The sequence below is a fragment of the Pelmatolapia mariae genome, linkage group LG4, assembly GCF_036321145.2.
Source record: "Pelmatolapia mariae isolate MD_Pm_ZW linkage group LG4, Pm_UMD_F_2, whole genome shotgun sequence".
In the NCBI taxonomy this organism is placed as follows: domain Eukaryota; kingdom Metazoa; phylum Chordata; class Actinopteri; order Cichliformes; family Cichlidae; genus Pelmatolapia; species Pelmatolapia mariae.
The window spans coordinates 19,403,948-19,413,455 of NC_086230.1; the positions used below are offsets into that span (position 1 = coordinate 19,403,948).

The window sequence follows — 9,508 nt, forward strand, 5'->3', positions numbered from 1 at the left end:
GTTATTATCTCAAACTTTCAAGTTACATATTTCCACTTACTAAGTATCTTAATTTATGAAATTTCTAAATTTCAATATATCTAAAGTTTGACTTACAAATAGCAAAAAACTGTTTTCTTCAGCAGTGGGAACATGTTTCTGCTGAAGATTTTTGTTTCCTGTCCATATGTTATGTATCATAAATTTTCAAGATACTCAGTAAACTGACATTCTGACATAATAATCTGAAATTTTGAGAGGATGATTTAAAATGTCGATTTAGCTCTGGCATTTAAAAAAAAAAGAAGAAGATAAGTATTACAACTTAGAAGTGATTTAAAGTTACCTTTCACTCAGCAGTTAACTCTAACCATACCAGGAAAAATACCAACTGGAGCATAAGAGAAACAGTTGTTTTCCTCACTCCTTTAAGTTTAACTCATTTGGGATTAACTCGTTTAGGAGTGTGGGTGTAAAGGAGCACTCTTCACATGTATTATGGCCACCAGTTTCTGGGATTTCCCAGTGGTTCGTAAGGACATACATGTATACAGCGAGCGCCATTTATAGTTTGTTTTCTTCTAGAAATGTCTCCATATATTATTTACGTCATTTCAACTGCGCATATATGAAGGAAAAATAGAAATAAAAATATAATGAATTCTTTCCTAATAAATCTTATATTAAATGTACTGAGCTGAATGGGAGCTGCCTGTATAACGTGTATGTAAACATGCATTTTCAGCATAATGAATTTTCGCCTTTCTGTCCGCGAGAAGACATACGCACGCGCTCTTTGTTGTTATGACTACGGGGTCGTAAATCCGCCATGTTTTCCTCCCTTTTGCAGCGTTGCGACAGAGACGGAGGATTCAAACGACATGAGTGTGGAAAATAATCATACGGCAGAAAGTGAGCGGGAGCAAACGAAGAACGGCAACGAGACGATCACCATTCAAACCACGCTGGGAGACGAAGGTGAGTCCTCATAGCAGCTAAAGCAGATCTGAACTGTTTATTGATTATTGCGTTTGGGCCTAACTTCCTTCATCTTCAAATGTTGCTAGCTGCCGTTAGCAAGATTAGCTTGTTTGCGACCTCGCCTCAGCGTTGTCCACGTTAGAAGTCCAGCCAGTATTTGGGAAAACTTTACAGCAGACAGGTGATGGCTTGCTGCAAAAACAGGTGAAGTTGCCGCACACTGTAAGGGCTTGTTTCTGTGCTTTTTAGATGAAGATGTGCACAAGTGCGGACGCTGTCAGTCCGAGTTTTCCACATTGGAGGCTTTCATCCAGCACAAGTTACACCACTGCAAACGTGTGGAGGCACGGGACGCCAGCAGCCTCGATGGCAGCCCAGAGGTATAAAGTGTGATGTGTGTTTTCGGGGAGCACTCTAAAATCAGAGGGTTTTTACTGAGTCATATCACGTTGAATGCTGTAAAATTTTCCCAGGTTGCTGCGGTCAATGGAAGTTCTTCTTCAGAGGTGAAAACGGCTGAAGGGGCATCTTCAGCAGAGGCAGTGAAGACTACTAACGGTGAGTCAAGCAGCAAAATCCGATTCCCCAGTTAGCTGTTTAGCTAATGCAATGATACACCTCATAATACAAATTTTAAAAAATGAATCCTTTGTAAATATAAATAAACAGAATTCAATGATTTTCAAACCTCTTAAACCCATATTTTATGAAAAAGCATTAATGATGCCTTTCCAGATGCCCAAGCTTGTAATTACATAAGTATTAGTGCACACTCATAACATCAGAGATGCAGGCTTTTGACCTTAGTGCAGAAGACAATCCCATGGTCTCTCTCGTCTTTAATCCAGAGGACACTGCATCCATGTTTTCCAAAAAGAATTTCAGATTTTGACTTTATTTGACCGCAGATCTGTTTTTCACTTTGGCTCAAATCCGTTTTAAATGAGCTTTGGCCCCCAAGAAGCTGTGATGCAGCAATTTTGATGAGATAATCATGTCTGTTTTTAATTCCTGAGGGCCTGGTATAAGTTTAAACATTAAATGTTTTTTTATGTTCTATTGTGAATAAATTAAAGGTTTATGAGATTTAGAAATGGATTCTGTTTATATTTACAGTTTACACAATGACCCATCTGTTTGAATTTGGCTTGTATTTTCCTGCAAGAGGCTTTTTCTCAATGTGTGTTTAATCCCAGCTTTAATCCATATCCCAAGAGGCTGAGATGAGACAATGTTCAGTATGTTATTTTTGTCATTTTGTATATTAGTGACAAGTCGCTTCAGCTCAAGTTAACATTGTTTTTAGTTTTTTTATTAGATTTCAGATTGAATTATTACTTTGGCTTTTTTTCTTTTTCTTCCTCACAGATGTAAATGACGCTCAGTTAGGTCGAGGGCGCAGGAAGAAAACTGCTTCCCTTAAAGTGTCTGACCAGTCAGATGAAACAGAAGGAGTCGTATCTGACAGTGGCGACAGTGACAAGCTCATGTATAAAGTCAACACAGAGGGACGTTACATTTGCCACCTTTGTAAAAAAACATTTAAAACTGTGAGTTTGCATTTATTTTAATTGGAAAACGTAAACACAATGGTTATTAGGAGTTTATGTTGCTAATTTGGCCTGTCTGATTTATTAAATTTTTTCTTCTTCTCCACAGACCAATATCTTGAGAACGCATATGAAAACTCACAGTGACCAGAAAAACTTCTCATGTGACCTATGTGGGACGTCGTTTCGAACAAAAGGTTCCCTGATTCGTCACAACCGTCGCCACACCGGTACGACGAGAAAACCGACGTCACACGATACATATTCATTTCACTCTGACGTCATCTCGTGAAAATGACCTAACTATATTTTAAATGACGTCTTTTCTCTTGCAGATGAGCGGCCGTATCGATGTACCCTGTGTGGCCAGGCCTTCAGAGAATCCGGTGCTCTCACCAGACACCTCAAAGCTCTCACACCATGCACAGAAAAGATCCGCTTTGTTCAGTACAAGGAAATCCTGGTCAGCAAGGATGGAGTGCAGAAAGGTTGGATTTAGCTCCTGTCTTTGTGTATTTGTTCTTAAGAAGCTAGCTAAAAACTAACAAGTCGTCTTTATGGATGTATAGTCAGTTTAATTTATAGTGCATTATGCCTCAGTTTGAAGATTCGCTGATTCTTTGCGATTTGTTCAGGAATCGACGCTGATCAAGCTGCAGTGGCTGCCCAGCAAGAGGTTGTAGTTGTGGAGGAGCAGCAGCCGGTGGAGCAGGAAATGGTGGAGGCTGAGACCGCTGTGGTCAGTGTGGTAGAGTCTGGTTCCCAAGAGGTTCTCCATCAGGTCCACTTTACAATGGAGGTTGATGGAACTACACAGGAGCAACAGGTTAGGATAAAGATTCAAACACTATTTTTAAACTCTTACTAAAATGCACACATAAAACATACTGAATCCTCTCCTTTAAAGTTATTTGGTGCATTTTTGCATGAGATTCTTTGAGGCAGTTTAAAGTAGAGTTACACAGATTCTTTTTTTCAAATCTGCAAAGAGATGATTGCCATCATTTATAATTTCTGGAATTTTTCTTTGATGTAGTTTTCTATTTGTTCAAATTTAACATTTCTCACGGTGCTCCAGCTTACTACAGAGAGCTTTCCTGTAAAAATGAAATCAGTTCATCCCACTTATATCTAACATGCTTTACAATATCTGCACCCCTCTGTAATTACACCGCAGATACACTAGTTGGCACTGGTGGTACTATTGAGGTTTTGCAGATGTGTGACTGGTAACCATGTGACATTAACTGGGATGTAACAAGCAAGGTGAAAATGTAGGATTAAGTGAATAAGGCCTGAGTCACACAGGTCAGTGACCATCTGGCAACTGCTGGTCATGAGGGGAAAAATAAGTTCACTGACCGGTTGCATGTGGTGGCTGGAGCTTGATGACAATTGCTGGGAAAATCATTGCTAAACCCCAGTCACACAAGCCTAGAGACCAGTCAGTGACATTGGTTTTCTCATAGCGACTCATCTCTCCCTGGGGAAAACAAAGTGTATTCCTCGATCAGTTGGCAGAAACCTCTTTGTGATTATTTGGTTGCTGGCATATCGCTGCCATTGCCTGTAGCTTGAATGCAAGAGACAGACTTGTCTGCAAATGCTCACCAGCTACTCTCTGCACTGCAGTGAAACTATTATTTTTAAGTGGAAGTGACTGGTGAGAGGCAACAGTCAGCTGCAGGATAGTGTAATGAAATTAGCACAGATTGTGTTATGACTCGTGCTCTCTAGTTTAAAGCCTGTCATTCTTTCCTTGTCTGTGCTGTCGCTCTGTCTCATGTCAGGTGGTGGTGGAGCAGTCTCAGGCAGAAGCTCTGGCGGCTGCTGCAGCAGCAGGTGACAATCTCATCTGTCAGGCCATCATCAACTCTGGCATTGCACTGGGGACAGAGGAGACTGTGGTTGAAGAGACAGAGACCCCACATGCAACTGAGGAGATAAATAAAGTTGTTTCGGACCACCCTGAAGCCGACGGAGGCGTCATTGAGATCCAAGTTAAAGAGGAGTTTGTGGAGATGGAGGAGGTAAGTACCGGGAGCTTGAATTGACACAGCATATACATGCAGCAGACCAGGAAATGTTACGCTTCGTTATTTTGTTAAAAGTCAAGGTTTGTCATCACGAGACACTGTTGTATTTTCTTTCTGGTGCATTTTAAGTTTTCTGTGGTTTTTGTTTTGAAGGAAACGGGTGACAGTGGTGATCGGACATCATCAAAACTGCACACTTGTCCACACTGTAACCGCTCCTTCAAGGGCTTGAATTATTTCCGCTTTCATGTTAAGGGCCATTTAGGTAAGTCTCTACCCAGCACTGCGACTTAATCAATTAATGGTTGTATGGAGGCTGTGTCAGAGTAAACTGGTATGAAAACACTTGACTACAGGAATCACATTCTTCACGGGCGTGTGGATGTTAAACTGCAAGGACTGAAGATTGCTGCCTCTAGCACTGCTAATGTTAGCTAAAAATATGACTTCATTATTAAAGAATGTTTGTCACTTTTCAGTGGCTCTTAAATATATGCTTAATATTCTTGCAACATTTAACCACACCCATTATACTGGTGCCAGGATTTTGTTTAAAAAAATATAGATAAATAAGTAATTTATTTATGTTTTAATTATTTTCACAGGACAGTAGAGTAGATGGGGAAAGTGGGGGGAGCAAAATGTTGCGAATGACTTGGGGTCCACTCTGTCATTCACACGTCTTTTGCTTGCTTGCTCAACTTTGTTAGCTATACTTTCGTAATTTTATTAAACCTGTAATTTTTTAAATTAGGTTTAATGAGATTTTTTTTCCTGCTCTGTAGTCTACCAGAAATTTAGTCACCAGAGACCTCCCTCATCCTTGTCATGTTTTTTTTTTTTTTTTTTGGCACAACACTCAAACAAAAACATCAGACTTTCATTAAAAGAAAACCTTAGGTCTCAAAAATATTTTAGTTTATGGATCATTTACAATGCATTAACCTTTTCCTTTCTTTAAATTTAAAGAAGTATTTATTTTATTTTTTTAATTTTAAGTAAAGCATCTGTTAAAAAAAGGAACAGCCTGAAGAATTAAGTGCAATTTTGACAATATGTCTCTTTTCCCACATTCATCTTGCAGCCATTACCAAAAACACGAGCTGTTCTAACAACAATAACAAAAAACCTCATAAAAACATGTTGACACTTCTCCTTGGTTTAACCATCTTCCATGTCTTTGGTTTATGGATAATCTCTTTCACAGTAAGAATGCTATGAAATTGACTATTATACAGACCTCTGGCTTGAAATTAACTCTCATCGTGTGACTCGGTCTTACCAACTTCCAACATAGTTGGTCCTGTTGCCAAATACAGAGAAATACAGAAAGTCGCTGCTGATTTCTCTATCGTTATTTACACTCTACAAAGTCATGCCAAGTGTGCTGGATTCAGTCTTTTGCTGTCTCAGTTCTGACCTTCTTGCTTTATAGGCGCCACTTGTGGTAAAAGAGGTTTTGTTCTTGTGTTTCCCTTCCTCTTTATGCAGGTTATAAGCCCTTCAAGTGTACACTGTGCCATAAAGAGTTTCTAACTGGTTACCTGCTGAAGAAACACATGGAAGTCCATGTCAACGAGAGGAGATACAAGTGCGGCGAGTGTGGCAAGCTCTACAAAACCATCGGCCATGTACGGGAACACATGAGGGCACACTCGGATGAGAGACCTTACCACTGTACCAGATGCAACAAGGCATACAAAACCAAGGTAATTCATTAAAAAAATTCTTGCACTAATGGCAGGGGGGATTTCACTCCAGTCTAACAGATTTTCTTCTCTTTCTCAGAATGCCTTGCAAGTGCACCAGCGGACTCATGGTGATGTAAGACCGTATGTGTGTCAGTTTTGCTCGAGGGGCTTCAGAGAGAAAGGCTCTCTGGTACGACACATCCGCCATCACACCGGCGAGAAGCCTTTCAAGTGCCCAAAGTGTGGACGGGGCTTTGCTGAGCACGGGACTCTCAATCGGCACATGCGCGCTAAAGGTCAGGACGACACACAAAGCCTAACTTATGTACTGGCAGCACAGATGCAAACAGCCCAGTTAACACAACGTGTATTTATACCAGGCGGCTGCCATAAGGATGACGCCTGTGAGCAGCAGGTTGTTTTAACAGAAGGACAGACAACACTGGACAGTCCCGATGCAACAGCCATCATCTCAGACGATCCTAACGCTGTGTTGGTGGAGTTCTCCTCAGTGGTGGCAGACACACAAGAGTATATAATCAAGGTTAGCACTACAGGTTAACAGAAAACATGGTCTTTGCATAACAGTTATTAGATGGGCAGAAAAAAAAACAAAGCTGTTAAACAGTTGCTGTGAGGGGGGTTCAAAGTTTGGAGCATGTTGCCAAATCTGTCCAGAGTTCAGTCACAGCAGGTGGTATTCTCTCTTTCAGATCAGCGACTAAAGTGCAAGCTGAAGTGTGTAATTTCACTCTTCAAATTGTACTAAATGATTATATCTGCAGGGAACTGATTGGGTCGCTGATTACAGCCAAACAATTTCCTTTGCCATGTTTAGGGCCTAGATTACGAGATTTCAGAACCACAGCAAAATGTTGTATGTGATATTTCATTAGTTTTAAAGAGATGTGTTACTGCAGAATGACTGGAATGGGGTTGAAATACTTAAAGAGCAATTTTGTATTCAGTGGAAAGTCAGAACTGATGCGGAGGCAGTTTGTAAAGGTCTGAATTTCAAAAGGAAAACTCCTTTTATCTTTTTAAACAAAAAATCAAAAGTTTTTTAAAACCAAATTAGTACTTTGAGCATTTTCCATTCATACCAGAGAAATTTAGTTTGAAAACCAGCAAAAACAAATATGGCTTTTGTTGAGCACTGTTTGAAGCATCTTTTTCTGTACAAGCTGCCTTAAGGCTGTGAAGCATTTGTAAGAATTCATGAACGCATACTTTAAAAGTCAGTACAGTGGAGCAAAGCTGTGAAGATCCGATTAATAGCTACATGAAATAAGAACCTGAAGCTTTAACTTTGTATATTTTCATAGAGATCCAAATACACAACTGCAATTCAGTCAGGTACACTATAGACAAAATAGAATGATCTCCCTCTGTAATAATATATATTTGGCCTATGATTTTGTGGACTTAGAGACCTCCTGTCCTTGTGTCCATATGTGGGAAGATTGAAATAGGAAGAGCGGGAACTGGAAATACATAATAAAATGTGCAACAGATATGACTTTGTCAGGAATCGTAATGTAGGTGGATTTCAAAGCAGCCAGCAGATTAAAAGCAACTGTGTGCACTCTAAATCAGGGCCAATTAGACTTGTACTCTGGAGAAGGACGTTGTGTGGTCCTGTTAGATACCTTAAGTCCATTTGCAGTCCACTCAAAGGATTTGTTTGCATGCATCCACAGTGTCTAAATAAACACAAAAATCCTGAGTATTAATTTGCTTTGTTTTTTTCCATCATTCAGACGCAAACGGAGGAGGAAGTGCAGCAAGAAGTGACAGTCATTGAAGACAGCCAAAATGAGGTTGGTTCACAAGGATTATATGAACGTGTGTTGGAGCATTTTGCAGAATATGTGAATCTCATTGTTTGCTAAAATTCAAGTTGAACCCATATAGTGTTTTAAAAAAACAAAATGAAACAAAAAACCCATCAAACTCTGTCCCTCCCAGATGGGAAACCACATCGTGAAGGTGGTGCAGAGACTTGTCAGCCAATCGCAGAGTGCGGGCGGCGCGAGCAGCCACCAGATCATTGTGCGAAATGTGGCCGAGAACGAGGAAGGCCTGTCCATCTCTGACTGCGGCGATACCATCACCATCGCCACGCCCGAGAGCCTCACTGAGCAGGTGGCCATGACGCTGGCCTCTGCCATCAGTGATGGCAGACTGCTGGCCAGGGCAGGTACAGCGGAGGGAACTGTTACTATGGTTACCACGGAGGAAACATTGGAGGAAGGAGTACAAGTGGTGCAGCAGCAAGAGGAATACGTCATCACCTCCCCAGACGAGGTGGAGTTTCAAACAGTCGTTGTATGATCAAAGCGGATGCTAACTACAGACTGTTGTGGCTTTGATTATGACTTTGTAGCCAGTAACTGTACAGTTTATTTGCACTTCAAGTGAATTTCAAAAACCCAAACTAAGGCCAAAGTGTTTTTGATTCATGCAGTACACACAAGTGTGCCCCAGGACTACTGCTTCATCACACAGCTCATTTTTGTTGGTCGATCTACTAACATTATTCTCTTCATTAAATGTTTTGTCTAATTTGGGAACTTTCGGATCTTAAAATGATAGGCATGCACAAATGCACGTTTGTTTTGATGAAATAAATGAAACATGCCATTTGTCGTTGCCTAGTTTTTGGCAGTTTTTGTACGGCAAATAAAAATAGCTGTTTTCTACCTAAAATGACATCATTTAATTTCGGTTTTTCCTTCCTTCTTCCTTCATGTCTCGGTCAGGTGTGGAAAAACAGTGAGGCAGTTCTGAGCTGGTCAGTCACAATGAATCTCTAAGTTTGATAGATGTAAAAATATCAGATTAGCTAGAGTTTGCATCAAATAAATTCTATTTTCTTACACAGTTGACTTCAGTTTTTTTTTTTTTTTCAGTCATGTTTACACTTTCTCTGAGTGGAAAAACTCCTGATGCTTCTACTTTGTGCCTTTGCTGCTTGACTAAAATAATGTGTTGTTGGTCATTTTACTTTATGGTCTTAAATTAGTTCTTATTTCTTTGTTGTAGAAGTGTATATGTGGCTGTAGAGTGAACACCACCTGCCGTCTTGGGAATCCCACCTGTTTTGAAAGCATACACACCTGGCAGGTAAAGCACAGCATCCACTGCTGTAGCTCCTTTGTAGGAACTTGAAAGCGCTACTGTTCTGTCACAATATCTACAGAGACAAACTGGATCTATTAATCCATTAGCCCTGTGGTCTTGTGGCAAATTCACTGTGGATGATTGGCTT

At 40.3% G+C, this 9,508-nt stretch overlaps 1 protein-coding gene across 1 annotated transcript; it reads left to right on the top strand.

Annotated features, from left to right (window-relative positions):
- Positions 1-826: 826 nt before the first annotated feature.
- e4f1 (E4F transcription factor 1) lies at positions 827-9,100 on the top strand. The gene is made up of 14 exons (XM_063471746.1): positions 827-957; positions 1,210-1,340; positions 1,434-1,518; positions 2,329-2,510; positions 2,620-2,740; positions 2,846-2,998; positions 3,146-3,336; positions 4,301-4,540; positions 4,700-4,811; positions 6,038-6,255; positions 6,335-6,533; positions 6,618-6,781; positions 7,998-8,057; positions 8,206-9,100. The coding sequence occupies exons 1-14, from the start codon at positions 861-863 to the stop codon at positions 8,569-8,571; spliced, it is 2,319 nt and encodes a 772-aa protein (XP_063327816.1). The 5' UTR covers positions 827-860; the 3' UTR covers positions 8,572-9,100.
- The last annotated feature ends 408 nt before the right edge of the window (positions 9,101-9,508 follow it).

What these genes read in the sequence shown, in the direction of transcription:
- e4f1 (XM_063471746.1), top strand. Translation starts at nt 861, where the DNA reads ATGAGTGTGGAAAATAATCATACGGCAGAAAGTGAGCGGGAGCAAACG. An exon ending in GGCAGTGAAGACTACTAACG is followed by an intron (nt 1,519 to 2,328) that starts GTGAGTCAAGCA and finishes TCTTCCTCACAG; the next exon opens with ATGTAAATGACGCTCAGTTA. An exon ending in GAACTACACAGGAGCAACAG is followed by an intron (nt 3,337 to 4,300) that starts GTTAGGATAAAG and finishes GTCTCATGTCAG; the next exon opens with GTGGTGGTGGAGCAGTCTCA.